General features: G+C 48.8%; 1 protein-coding gene across 1 annotated transcript in view; it reads right to left on the bottom strand.

Annotated features, from left to right (window-relative positions):
- The window catches only part of abcb9 (ATP-binding cassette, sub-family B (MDR/TAP), member 9), a 140,302-nt gene extending 137,465 nt beyond the window's left edge, over positions 1–2,837 (bottom strand). Inside the window, exon 1 of the mRNA XM_072516605.1 lies at positions 2,210–2,837. Within this exon, the coding sequence (XP_072372706.1) occupies positions 2,210–2,837 (628 nt within the window). The remainder of the gene's footprint in view (positions 1–2,209) is intronic.
- Positions 2,838–14,558: the final 11,721 nt, after the last annotated feature.

Here is a 14,558-nt window from a genome sequence, read left to right as displayed (position 1 = left end):
AAGCAGAACTTCAAGGGGAACTCGGAGGTGAGTGTAGCATTCGCAGAATGGCTCTGTGTCTTCAGGGGGGAACGAAGGGGACGGATTGAGTCGGAGCAGACAAAAGGGTGAAACAGAGGGGCGAGGGTTGAGTTGGGGTGGAGGGTGAGATGGGGTGCAGATTTGAGTCAGGTGTGGACGTGAGTGAGTCAGGGGGGTGGGGGTGAAATGTCTGGATGGGGGGGTGGCGGAATCAGGGACTGCTTGGGATGGGCAGGGTGAGTCGGCAGGGCCAGATTTGTGTCAGGTGGGAATGGGGACAGGGGTGAGTTGTGGGGGGGCCGGGGTAAGTAGGGAGAGCAGGAGGTTGAGTAAGTTGGGGGGGAATGGGGGTTGGAGTTGGGGAGAGATGGGATTGGGGTCTGGGAGATAGTGAGTGAGTGTGGGGAAGGCCAAGAGGTTTACAGGGAAGTCCGAGCAGCAGCGTTTGGCCATGGGCTTATAATAATAATCTTTATTGTCACAAGTAGGCTTACATTAATACTGCAATGAAGTTACTGTGAAGGTGCATGCAATCATGGGGGGAAGGGAAGCAATCAAGGACTGAAAGTTCCATGCAATCAGGGTGGGTTTCTGGAGCTGGGATGTTGATAACAGCAAGTCTAAGGGAAAAACTTTTCAATGGTCAGTGCCCCGTTGTGTCTGAGACTATTCGGCTTGAGCACACAGCCCGAGGATAGTTGCCCTAATCCTTGGCTCTGTGCTGAAGTGCCTATGGGCGCACAGTAACATAGTGGTTAGCACTGTTGCTTCGCAGCAGCAGGGATCTGGGTTCGATTCCCGGTTTGCGACACTGTCTGTGTCACTGTCTGTGCGGAGTCTGCACGTTCACCCCGTGTCTGTGTGTGTTTCCTCCGGGCGCTCCGGTTTCCTCCCACAAATCCCAAAAGACATGTTGTTAGGTAATTTGGACATTCTGAATTCTCCCTCCGTGTACCCAAACAGGCACCGGAATGTGGAGACTAGGGGATTTTCACAGAAAATTCATTGCAGCGTTAATGTAAGTTTACTTGTGACACTAATAAAGATTATTTTTATTACTGACAAGTGCCCCGATGGAGGTGCTTATCTCATGGTCCAAAAAAGACCTTCAAGCAGTGGCTGGAATTATCTCGTGGAATGTCTCCACATGGTTGCGGATGTGATGCACGCTGCCTTTGTGTTCATTTTCAGTTGAAGCTGTAATTGAAAATATGGAAAGATATGTCATTTGAAACATGGAAGTCTGGTAATACCTGATTTAAGAAACATGAGAGAATGTAGGGAAAAATCCCACAAAGGGTTAACAGCAGCTACCAGGAGAGGATTGTAAAATGCAGATAGCCTTAGTCAAGCAGGCTTAGCAAACAAAACAAGCAGGTCTTTCAAGACACACTTAGTGAATTTTAGTATACAGCTAAAAGCAATGTTTCGCACCTCCTTTTGAAGTTAAGTATGCAGCTGGAAAAGAATGGATGAGGTTCAGTTGAATTAGGTGACAAATTTAAAGGTGTGAAGTTCTGCTGATATCAGGTAAATTGAAGAAAGCTGGAGACACACGTTAGACCCAAACCAAAGTCAAAATTATGAACTGGGGACACAATTTGATAATAATAAAACTATAGAAATGACAGGAATCAAAGGTCACACCACGTTGAAATCAAAGTATATTTTGAACATCACAAAGGAAACAATATAATCAGAGATCTATGAGATGAGGTCATGTTAGTATGTATTCAGCAGCCATTTTGTACATGACACATTCCCAGGATGAATAACGAGATGTATGCCGAAATAATTCCCGTAACAGCCTCCCCGAACAGGCGCCGGAATGTGGCGACTAGAGGCTTTTCACAGTAACTTCATTTGAAGCCTATTTGTGGCAATAAGTGATTTTCATTTTCATAATTCATTTTTGATGGTGTCAGTTGAGGAACATTGACTAAGAAATTAGGAGAGTTTCTTGACCTCCTTCAAATGATGCCTTGCATCTACTAACGGCCACCCTGCAGACTGAACTTTGGTTCAAAGCACAGTGGCTCTGACAGAGCAGTAGTACTGCACTGGAATAGAAGCCTCAATCCAGGAGTGGGGCTACAAGTTTGCAGAATGAAAGGTGAGATAGATAAGCTAGTTTTTGGGGAAAAAAAGAGATTAACTTTTGAAGTGAACAGGAATAAATGTTACATACCGACACTACCTAAAATAAGGAAAACAAATGCCCCTGTGATCAAGCCGGCGTTCTTTTTTGAGTAGGTCAACAATCTCCAGGCAGTGATGAGTGAATTTGAGCTCTTCTTGGTCTCCCCTCTCTCATTTTGGTCAGTATTGCTGATTGAGCTCTTCTCCTCTTCTCCACCCCCTCCTTCTAAATCAATTGTAAAAGTTGATGGTGCCTTTAAGCATGAAAATTGATGCAAAATGTGGAAGGTGACAATTGAAGATATCAAAGTCCATGCAAAGAGACACCAAAAGCATGGATCGTTTGGAAAGTCCTCAGTTTCAGAGTAAAGCAGCACTTTTACTATTGCATATGCTGACATCATCAGGCAGAATATAGTTATGCAGAGTTCAGCTGATTTTAGTCTCTTTGGTCCATCTATTTGGTTAACACAAACTCCAATTGAGGCTCCAACCAGAGAGCTGACCCTGAGGACACACAGTGCCCAAAGATCAAGAAAAGAATGATAAATGTCAAAGTGCATTGTATCAGAGTTGAACTGACTGTAGTTAAGGCCATGACTGTACAAATGCGTTGTTATGATCAAGTCCAGAAGCTTAAAAACAGCGGCACATGTCTGTATTTGCCAAATTTTCATCTTTTATTTCTTCGGTTACAGAATGTTTGCAATCAGCGAATTTTCCATCACTGCAAAGAAAAAGAAAAAAGTCAAAACAGCTTAAAATATTTCTTTAATATTTCAAATACTTTGGAAGAGAAATTGTAGGGATGGAGGAAATTGAACTGGATCAGCCACATTAATACCAGGGCAGGGCAATACGAGTAACTCACCTCCTGACCCCCAAAGCCTGTCCACCATCTACAAGACACAAGTCAGGAGTGTGAGGGAATACTCTCCACTTGCCTGGATGAGTGCAGCTCCAACAACACTCAAGAAGCTCAACACCATCCAGGACAAAGCAGTCCGCTTGATTACTCCCCCTTCCACAAACATTCAAACCCTCCACCATCGACAAACAGTGGCAGCCGTGTGTACCATCTACAAGATGCCCTGCAGTAGCTCATCAAGGTTCCTCAGACAGCACCTTCCAAACCCAGAACCTCGACCATCTAGAAGGACAAGAGCAGCAGATACCTGGGAACCCCACCACCTGGAGGTTCCCCTCCAAGTCACTCACCACCCCGACTTGGAAATATATCACCGCTCCTTCACTGTCGCTGGGGCAACATCCTGGAACTCCCTCCCTAATAGCACAGTGGGTGTACCTACACCTGAAGGACTGCAGCGGTTCAAGAAGGTACCTCACCACCACCTTCTGAAGGGCAACTAGGGATGGGCAATAAATGCTGGCCTAACCAGCGACGTCCGCATCCCGTAAATGAATTTTTAAAAAATTAATTAAATTCTGAATAGCATCATTTTACACCCAGAACTGGCCGTGGTTCCACTTTCCTGTATAGAATTTAAAAATAAGGGATGAGAGGGAGTTGTGGTGACCGATGCAGGCTGCAGTCGAGTTGGTGGTTGCCCATGTTGGGCATCGACTCAGGGGGTTGGGGTTAGTATTGGCGAATGTTCTTTTAATGTGGGTTTGGGAGGGGCACCACTGCTCCTCCTGGCTCCACGTGCAGATTAGGAAATTTTTGTACCTTTCCATATTGGTGGAGAACTGCAAAAGTTTGTATGTCGACCTCGTTTTCCTGAACGCGGCTGTGTCGGTGAAATAATCTTTGCACTTGGAATGTTAGGTTATAGGTTAGGAATAGGTTAGACCAAGGAGAGCCAATGGATGTTATCTATCTTGACTTCCAAAAGGCCTTTGATAAGGTGCCTCACGGGAGACTGCTGAGTAAAATAAGGGCCCATGGTATTCGAGGCAAGGTACTAACCTGGATTGACGATTGGCTGTCAGGCAGAAGGCAGAGAGTTGGGATAAAAGGTTCTTTTTCGGAATGGCAACCGGTGACGAGTGGTGTCCCGCAGGGTTCAGTGTTGGGGCCACAGCTGTTCTCTTTATATATTAACGATCTAGATGACGGGACTGGGGGCATTCTGGCTAAGTTTGCCGATGATACAAAGATAGGTGGAGGGGCAGGTAGTATGGAGGAGGTGGGGAGGCTGCAGAAAGATTTAGACAGTTTAGGAGAGTGGTCCAAGAAATGGCTGATGAAATTCAACGTGGGCAAGTGTGAGGTCTTGCACTTTGGAAAAAAGAATAGAGGCATGGGCTATTTTCTAAACAGTGACAAAATTCATAATGCTGAAGTGCAAAGGGACTTGGGAGTCCGAGTCCAGGATTCTCTAAAGGTAAACGTGCAGGTTGAGTCCGTAATTAAGAAAGCAAATGCAATGTTGTCATTCATCTCAAGAGGCTTGGAATATAAAAGCAGGGATGTACTTCTGAAGCTTTATAAAGCATTAGTTAGGCCCCATTTAGAATACTGTGAGCAATTTTGGGCCCCACACCTCAGGAAGGACATACTGGCACTGGAGCGGGTCCAGCGGAGATTCACACGGATGATCCCAGGAATGGTAGGCCTAACATACGATGAACGTCTGAGGATCCTGGGATTATATTCATTGGAGTTTAGGAGGTTGAGGTGAGATCTAATAGAAACTTACAAGATAATGAATGGCTTAGATAGGGTGGATGTAGGGAAGTTGTTTCCATTAGCAGGGGAGACTAGGACCCGGGGGCACAGCCTTAGAATAAAAGGGAGTCACTTTAGAACAGAGATGAGGAGAAATGTCTTCAGCCAGAGAGTGGTGGGTCTGTGGAATTCATTGCCACAGAGGGCGGTGGAGGCCGGGACGTTGAGTGTCTTTAAGACAGAAGTTGATAAATTCTTGATTTCTCGAGGAATTAAGGGCTATGGAGAGAGAGCGGGTAAATGGAGTTGAAATCAGCCATGATTGAATGGCGGCGTGGACTCGATGGGCCGAATGGCCTTACTTCCGCTCCTATGTCTTATGGTCTTATTGCACACAATTCTGGTCGCCACACTACCAGAAGGATGTGGAGGCTTTGGAGAGGGTGCAGAGGAGGTTTACCAGGATGTTGCCTGGTATGGAGGGTGTTAGCAATGCGCAGAGGCTGAATCAACTTGGACTGTTTTCATTAGAAAGACGGAGGTTGAGGGGTGACCTGATAGAGGTCTACAAGATTATGAGGGGCATGGATAGAGTGGATGGGCAGGCAATCTTTCCCAGGGTGGAGGGGTCAGTCACCAGGGGGCATAGGTTTAAGGTCCGTGGGGCAAAGTTTAGAGGAGAGGTGTGAGGCAGGTTTTTTACGCAGAGGGTGGTGAATACCTGGAACGCGTTGTCAGGGGAGGTTATAAAAGCAGATACATTAACGACAAATCCATGGATAGGATGGGTATGGAGGGATACGGCACTAGGAAGTGCTGAGGGTTTTGGCCAAGGTTGGTATCATGACCGGTACAGGCTTGGAGGGCCGAAGGGCCTGTTCCTGTGCTGTATTGTTCTCTGTTCTTTGTTGGAAGGCATTAGGTTCCTTATATGACTAGGTAAAGGACCTTCTTATGCCTGTTTCAAATGTGATTTTGGATGATTTTTACAGCCTTTACTAATATTCTGGGCAGCACACCCTGACTCACACTGAACTTTCTTCTTGCCATTTTGATGGCTGGTCATCGCCCAAACAGCAGCCTGCCTCTTTGTATTGAAGCTAGTACCGCTACCGTTCATATCTGAAAATGAAATGAAAATCACTTATTGTCACAAGTAGGCTTCAAATGAAGTTACTGCGAAAAGCCCCTAGTCGCCACATTCCGGCACCTGTTCGGGGAGGCTGGTACGGGAATTGAACCGTGCTGCTGGCCTGCCTTAGTCTGCTTTAAAAGCCAGCGATTTAGCCCAGTGCTAAACCAGCCCTTACTATCTTATTAGGAAGGAAGAATTGTATTGGATATACAGCCCATTTGGCCCAACCAGTCCATGGTCGTGTTTATGCTGCTCGAGCCCCCTCCTATCTACCTCATCTAAATCTACCATTGTAACCCTCTATTTCATTTCCCTCAAACGCTTGTCCTGTTTCCCCTTAAATGTATTTATACGATTCACTTCAACCAATCCCTGTGCTGGCGAATTCCACATTCTCATTATTCTAGGGTGAAGAAGATTCTTCTGAATGCTCTCTTGGATTCTTTGGTGCACTTAACCAACAGTGACCGGTGCAAGCGGAGTAAGCATCAAAATTGCTTTCAATACTAGCAGCCCCAGTGTCTGTTTCACTACATTTTAATGTTAATTATGAATTGTGGAACATGTGCAGGAATGAGTTGGAAGCTGTGTTACTCAATGCCCAAGTGGGTATTTTTTTGAAATTGAACTGATTTTGAACAATGCATTAACATCACACTTAAGCTAATGTTTATTGTCAGTGAGGATACCAATTTCACACAATCACAGAAAATTGTTACGGCACAGTAGGAGGCCATTTGGTCTAACATGGTTTCACCAGCTCTCCAAACGAGCATCATGATTTAGTGCCATTGCCCTGGCTTTTCCCCAGACCCCTGCACATTGTTTATATTCAAATAATCATCTAATGCACTCTTGAATGCCTCGTCTGAAACCGCTTCGACCATTCGGCGATGGCTTAGCTGCATTATCACCAGAAATCTAAGGCAATGCTCTGAGGACGAAGATTCGAGTCCCATAACAGATGGTGAAATTTGAATTTAATTCAAAGGCAGCACGGTAGCACAGTGGTTAGCACAGTTGCTTCACACTGCCAGGGTCCCAGGTTCGATTCCCGGCTTGGGTCACTGTCTGTGCGGAGTCTGCACGTTCTCCCCGTGTCTGCGTGGGTTTCCTCCGGGTGCTCCGGTTTCCTCCCACAGTCCAAAGTCGTGCAGACTCGATGGGCCGAATGGCCTCATTCTGCACTGTATGTTCTATGTTCTATTCCATAAGATTTCCCAGCATTGATGGGATTCACAGCAATTTTCTCACCAGAACCAATACTGCCAAATTCTGGCAAGATTCCGCCCAACATTTCTTTAGACCCCAGAGGTTTTGGAATCATTTCATTATCCTATTTGAAGCATAACCACAATACCTAAAATTAGCTATATATATTATCAAACAATGATAGTTGGTCAGAAATTAGGATGTGTTACCTTATTCAATAGATACCATAGCAAGGCAAAGTTAGTTGAGGATGTAGCAAGAATCCCCTCCTTACTCAGCATGTTGGGAAGTAATGGATTTAATCAGCAGCAGTACTCCTGATGATATCTGATTGCCATGTGGGAATCGTAGAATTTCACAGCACAGGTGGGCGGCACGGTCGCACAGTGGTTAGCACTGTTGCTTCACAGCACCAGGGTCCCAGGTTCGATTCCCGGCTTGGGTCACTGTCTGTGCAGAGTCTGCACGTTGTCCCCGTGTGTGCGTGGGTTTCCTCCGGGTGCTCCGGTTTCCTCCCACAGTCCCAAAAGACGTGCTGTTAGGTGAATTGAACATTCTGAATTCTCCCTCTGTGTACCCGGACAGGCGCCGGAATGCGGCGACTAGGGGATTTTCACAGTAACTTCATTGCAGTGATAATGTAAACCTACTTGTGACAATGAAGATTATTATATTCTTGCCACAGTTCTGGTGGGAACATTCCATGTCCTAACAACCCCTCAATTCATATCAATAGTCATTACATATTCCATTTGTTTTGGAAAGTAATTGCTGCACACAGCCTGCTGCCTGCTGTGAGAATGGGTTCAATTTTCAGGTGTAAAGAAAGGTTTCAAAAATGGAGATTAGGGTGTGCAGGTTGATGGAAATATGTTATAGAGAAGAAAAATAAAGTTACTTACACAAATCGTCAGAAAGTAGCCACAAAAATGAATATTTCACAAAGTATTGGTAAGATTGCATGTATAGATATCAAATAGAGTTGAAGTTCCGTAAAGCCACAATTGAATACCAGAAATGCGTTGGAAAAAGACAAGCGATCAGAAGGCATTCCCATGGTACATTAGTGGCCAGAAAAGGCACAGAGATCCTTTGAAAGATTTAGCACGGTGATTAGAATTGAGGAGCAGGATATGGCTCAAACGTAAATAGATATATTTCACAGTACCTACATTGCAGTGTCAATGTAAGCCTACTTGTGACAATATTTTTCCCTTAAAAGGCATCATTTGCTGACGTTTAGGAACTCAGATGATTAATACATAGGAAAACAAGGTAATAGAATGTTGAGAAATGATGCGGCCAACACATTTTTTTACAGCTCCTGGAACTCAAAATCTCCCACTGCATCACTGGTGGTGGTGGTGGTGGTGGTGGTGGGGGGGGGGGGGGGGGGGGGGGGAAGGACAATGCTTGAGGGGTAAGGAGGAGAGAGTATGCTCGAGGGGTGCGGAGTAAGTGAGACTGCGCGAGGGGTAGGGGAAGACCGTATATGCACGAGGTGTGGAGGGAAGAGAGGACAAAGAACAAAGAAAAGTACAGCACAGGAACAGGCCCTTCGGCCCTCCAAGCCCGTGCCGACCATGCTGCCCGACTAAACTACAATCTTCTACACTTCCTGGGTCCGTATCCCTCTATTCCCATCCTAGTCATATATTTGTCAAGATGCCCCTTTTTTTTAAATATCTTTTATTAAAGCTTTTCAAACAAAAATTTTCCATTTTTACAACTTAGTAATAAAATATACATTAAACGTTATTTAAATAATATATTAAACTAACAACAAATGAGGAAAAAGTAATACAGAAGAAGCAAATATAAACAACTCGCATTAAAACAAAAACAAAAACAAAAAACAAAGCACAGAATAAACACTCCCCCCCCCCCCCCCCCCCCACTTCCCCCTGGGTTGCTGCTGCTGTCTTTCCTGTTTTCCATTATCGCTCCGCGAGATAGTCGAGGAACGGTTGCCACCGCCTGGTGAACCCCTGAGCCGATCCTCTTAACGCATATTTTATCCGTTCCAGTTTTATGAACCCTGCCATGTCGTTTATCCAGGCCTCCACGCCCGGGGGCTTCGCTTCCTTCCACATTAACAATATCCTTCGCCGGGCTACTAGGGACGCAAAGGCCAAAACGTCGGCCTCTTTCGCCTCCTGCACTCCCGGCTCTTCTGCAACCCCGAATATAGCCAACCCCCAGCTTGGCTCGACCCGGACCCACACCACCTTTGAGATCACTCTTGCCACACCCACCCAGAACCCATGCAGTGCCGGACATGACCAGAACATGTGGGTGTGGTTCGCCGAGCTTCCCGAGCACCTCCCACACCTATCCTCCACCTGCTCAGTCTTGCTCCCGTCATATGCGCCCTGTGTAGAACCTTAAATTGGATCAGGCTAAGCCTCGCACAAGAGGACAAGGAATTTACCCTGCTTAGGGCATCTGCCCACAGCCCTTCCTCAATCTCTTCCCCCAGCTCCTCTTCCCATTTTCCCTTCAGCTCCTCTATCATCGTCTCCCCCTCGTCTCTCATTTCCCTGTATATTTCGGACACTTTACCTTCACCAACCCACGCCCCCGAAATCACTCTATCCTGGATCCCTTGCGTCGGGAGCTGCGGAAATTCCCTCACCTGTTGCCTCGTAAATGCCCTCACTTGCATGTATCGGAAAGCATTCCCTGGTGGCAACTTATATTTTTCTTCCAATGCTCCCAAACTCGCAAATGTCCCGTCCACAAACAAGTCCTTCAGCTTCCTAATTTCTGCTTGCCAACATTGAAATCCCCCATCTATCCTCCCCGGGACGAACCTGTGGTTATTCCTTATCGGGGACCACACCGAGGCACCCGTCACTCCCCTGTGTCGTCTCCACTGCCTTCAGATCTTCAAGGTCGCCACCACCACTGGGTTTGTGGTGTACCTTTTCGGGGAGAACGGTAGCGGCGCCGTCGCCAGCGCTTTTAGGCTCGTTCCCTTACTGGACGCCATCTCCAGCCTTTTCCACGCCGCACCTTCTTCTTCCCTCATCCACTTACAAACCATAGACACATTGGCGGCCCAATAGTAGTCACTCAGACTCGGCAGTGCCAATCCCCCTCTGTCCCTACTGCGCTGCAGGAACCCCCTCTTCACCCTCAGGGTCTTTCCCGTCCACACAAAGCTCATAATGCTCCAGTCTACTTTTTTGAAAAAGGCCTTTGTAATCAGGATAGGGAGGCACTGAAACACGAAAAGAAACCTCGGGAGGACCACCATTTTAACCGCCTGTACTCTGCCCGCCAATGACAGGGGCACCATATCCCACCTCTTAAAGTCCTCCTCCATCTGCTCTACCAGTCGTGTCAAGTTAAGTTTATGCAGGGTTCCCCAGTTCCTGGCCACCTGAATCCCTAGGTATCGAAAATTCCTTGCTACTCTCCTCAGCGGCAGAACATCTATCCCCCTGCCCTGTTCCCCGGGGTGCATCACAAAACGTTCGCTCTTTCCCATATTTAATTTATATCCCGAGAACTCTCCAAACTCCGAGTATCTGCATTATCTCTGGCATCCCCTCTACTGGGTCCGCCACATATAGCAGCAAATCGTCTGCATATAATGACACACGATGTTCCTCTCCCCCTCTGAGCACCCCCCTCCACTTCTTAAGAGTCCCTCAGCACTATGGCCAATGGCTCGATTGCCAACGCGAACAGTAACAGGGACAGGGGGCACCCCTGTCTTGTACCCCTATGTAATCGGAAGTAATCCGATCTTTGCCTGTTTGTAACAACGCTTGCCACCGGGGCCCCGTACAGGAGTCTAACCCATCTAATGAACCCCTCCCCGAACCCAAATCTCTTCAGCACCTCCCACAAAGATCCCACTCCACTCTATCGAATGCCTTCTCTGCATCCATCGCCACCACTATCTCTGCCTCCCCCTCCGGTGGGGGCATCATCATCACCCCAGCAACCTTCGTATATTGGCGTTCAATTGTCTCCCTTTAACAAACCCTGTCTGGTCGTCATGTACCACCCCTGGGACACAATCCTCTATCCTAGTCACCATCACTTTGGCCAGCAGCTTGGCATCTACGTTTAGGAGGGAGATGGGCCTGTATGACCCGCACTGCAGCGGGTCTTTGTCTCGTTTCAGAATCAACGATATCGTCGCCTCCGACATTGTCGGGGGTAGTGTCCCCCTTTCCTTAGCCTCATTAAAGGTTCTCGTCAGAAGTGGGGCCAGCAGGTCCACATATTTCCTGTAAAAGTCCACCGGGAACCCATCTGGTCCCGGGGCCTTCCCTGCTTGCATGTTCCCAATTCCTTTAATCACCTCCTCCACTCAATCTACGCCCCCAGACCTGCCACCTCCTGCTCCTCCACCCTCGGGAACTCCAGCTGGTCCAAAAAGTGTATCATTCCCTCTTTCCCCTCCGGGGGTTGGGACTTATACAGCCTCTCATAAAATGTCTTAAACACCTCGTTCACTTTCCCTGCTCTCTGCTCCATCTTTCCCGTTCGTCTCTAACTCCTCCGATCTCTCTCTGGGCCAGCAGTCGGCTCGCCTTTTCCCCATATTCGTATTGTATTCCCTGTGCCTTCCTCCACTGCGTCTCCGCCTTACCCGTGGTCAGCAGGTCAAAGTCTGGTGTAGTCTCCGTCTGTCCCTGTATAGCCCTTCATCTGAGGCCTCCGCATACTGCCTATCACCCTCAGAATCTCCCCAATCAGTCTCTCCCTTTCTTTACCCTCTTGTTTCCCCTTGTGGGCTCTTATGGAAATCAGCTCTCCCCTAACCACCGTCTTCAGCGCCTCCCATACTACTCCCACCTGGACCTCCCCACCATCATTGACCTCCAGGTATCTTTCAATACATCCCCTCACCCTTCCACATACCCCCTCGTCCGCCAGTAGTCCCATGTCTAATCTCCAAAGTGGGCGCTGCTCCTTTTCCTCTCCTAGATCCAGATCCACCCAATGTGGGGCGTGATCTGAAACGGCTATGGCCGAATACTCCGTTCCTGCCACTTTCGGGATCAGCGGCCTCCCAAGACAAAAATGTCTATCCGGGTGTATACTTTATGGACGTGGGAGAAGAAGGAAAACTCTTTACCCATCGGTCTGGCAAATCTCCACGGATCTACTCCTCCCATCTGCTCCATAAATCCCTTGTGCACCTTGGCCGCTGCCGTCCTTCTCCCGGTCCTGGATCTGGACCGATCCAGCCCTGGGTCCAGCACTGTGTTGAAGTCCCCCCCCCCATTAACAAGTTTCCCACCTCCAGGTCCGGGATACGTCCCAACATACGCTTCATGAATCCCGCGTCATCCCAGTTCGGGGCATATACGTTCACCAGCACCACCGCCTCACCTTGCAATCTGCCACTCACCATCACGTACTGCCCCCCACTATCCACCACTATGGTCTTAGCCTCAAAACGATACCCGTTTCCCCACCAGTATTGCCACCCCCTCTATTTTTCCGCATCTAACCCTGAGTGGAATACCTGTCCCACCCATCCTTTCCTTAGTCTAACCTGATCCGCCAATTTCAGGTGCGTCTCGTGGAGCATGACCACGTCCGCCTTCAGTCTCTTTAAGTGCGCAAATACCCTTGCCCTCTTAATCGGCCCATTCAACCCTCTCACGTTCCACGTGATCAGCCGGTTGGGGGGCCCTTTACACCCCCCCTCGTAGACTAGCCATCCCCTTTTTTAAGCCAGCTCCTCACCCGGGTCCCACGCACCCGTCTGTCTGTCCCCCCCCCCCCCCCCCCCCCCCCCCCCCCCCCCGCTAGATTCCCTCTAGCTTGATTGCTCCCCCCATATTGCTTCCGGGAGTCAGCAAACTCTGGCTGACCTCGGCTTCCCCGTTTATCCTTTGACCTCCCTGCGTGTGAGGCCCCCTTCCTTCCTGCGCCCATTTTCCCCCGCCACAATTTCCATAGCGCGGGAAAAAACCCGCGCTTCCCTCTCAGCCCCGCCCCTAATGGCGCAGTTCCCTCATTCCCTTCCCTGTCCCCTTTTCCACCGGCGCCCACATTTCTTCGCGTCCTCCCCCTCGGGGGGGGGAATTTCCCCGTCCAACATTATTACAAATTAGCCCTCCCCTCTCCCCACTTTACATTTCTGTGCCACCACCTCGCTACCTCTCTCCAAACATCAATTCTCAAGTCTAGTCCAATTTCTCTTCCTGAATGAATGTCCATGCCTCCTCTGCCGTCTCGAAGTAGTGGTGTTTGCCCTGGTGTGTGACCCACAGTCTTGCCGGCTGTAGCATCCCAAATTTTACTTTCTTCCTATGGAGCACCGCCTTGGCCCGATTAAAACTCGCCCTCCTTCTCGCCACCTCCGTACTCCAATCTTGGTATAAGCGTATCACCGCGTTCTCCCACCTGCTACTCCATGTCTTCTTAGCCCATCTCGGGACCATCTCCCTGTCCCTGTAGCGATAGAACCTCACCATTGTTGCTCGCGGTGCTTCCCCTGCCTTTGGTCTTCTCACGAGGACCCGGTACGCTCCCTCCACTTCCAGGGGGGACCGTTGGGGCCTCAGCTCCCATTAGAGTTTGGGAGCATCGTGCTCACATAAGCCCCAACATCAGCTCCCTCTGTCCCTTCGGGAAGACCTAAAATCCTTAGATTCTTCCTCCTCGAGCTGTTCTCCAGGGGCTTCCAGCCTTTCGAAACACCTCTTATGTAGTGCCTCGTGCGTCTCCGTTTTTACCACCAGGCCCTGTATCTCGTCTTCGTTCTCGGCTGCCTTTGCCTTCACTCCACGGAGCTCCATCGCCTGGACCTTTTGTGTTTCCTTCAATCCCTCGATTGCCAGTAACATCGGCGCCAGCACCCTCTTTCTTGAGCTCCTCCACACATCATCGGAGGAACTCCTGCTGTTCCGGGCCCCATACCATCTGAGCTCCCTCGGCCGCCATCTTGCTTCTCCTTCTCTTCTCTGCCGCTGCTCCAAGGGATCCTCGCAATCTGGCCACTACTGTCGCTTCTTTCCATCCACACCGGGGGGACTCCTTTCTTTGTCACCTCACACTGGTTTGGCCGTAAAAAAATTCCGTTGGGGCTCCCGATAAGAGCCCAAAAGTCCGTTAAAACGGGAGGTGCCGAAACGTGCGACTTAGCTGGTCATCGCCGCAACCGGAAGTATCAAGATGCCCCTTAAACGTCACTATCGTCCCTGCTTCCACCACCTCCTCCGGAAGCGCGTTCCAGGCACCCACCACCCTCTGTGTAAAAAACTTGCCTCGTACATCTCCTCTAAACCTTGCCCCCCACACCTTAAACCTATGCCCCCTAGTAATTGACCCCTCTACCCCCGGGAAAAGCCTCTGACTATCCACTCTGTCTATGCCCCTCAAAATTTTGTAGACCTCTATCAGGTCGCCCCTCAACCTCCGTCGTTCCAGTGAGAACAAACCGAG

The sequence above is a fragment of the Scyliorhinus torazame genome, chromosome 1 (assembly GCF_047496885.1).
Source record: "Scyliorhinus torazame isolate Kashiwa2021f chromosome 1, sScyTor2.1, whole genome shotgun sequence".
In the NCBI taxonomy this organism is placed as follows: domain Eukaryota; kingdom Metazoa; phylum Chordata; class Chondrichthyes; order Carcharhiniformes; family Scyliorhinidae; genus Scyliorhinus; species Scyliorhinus torazame.
This window is presented reverse-complemented; position numbering and strand designations above follow the sequence as displayed.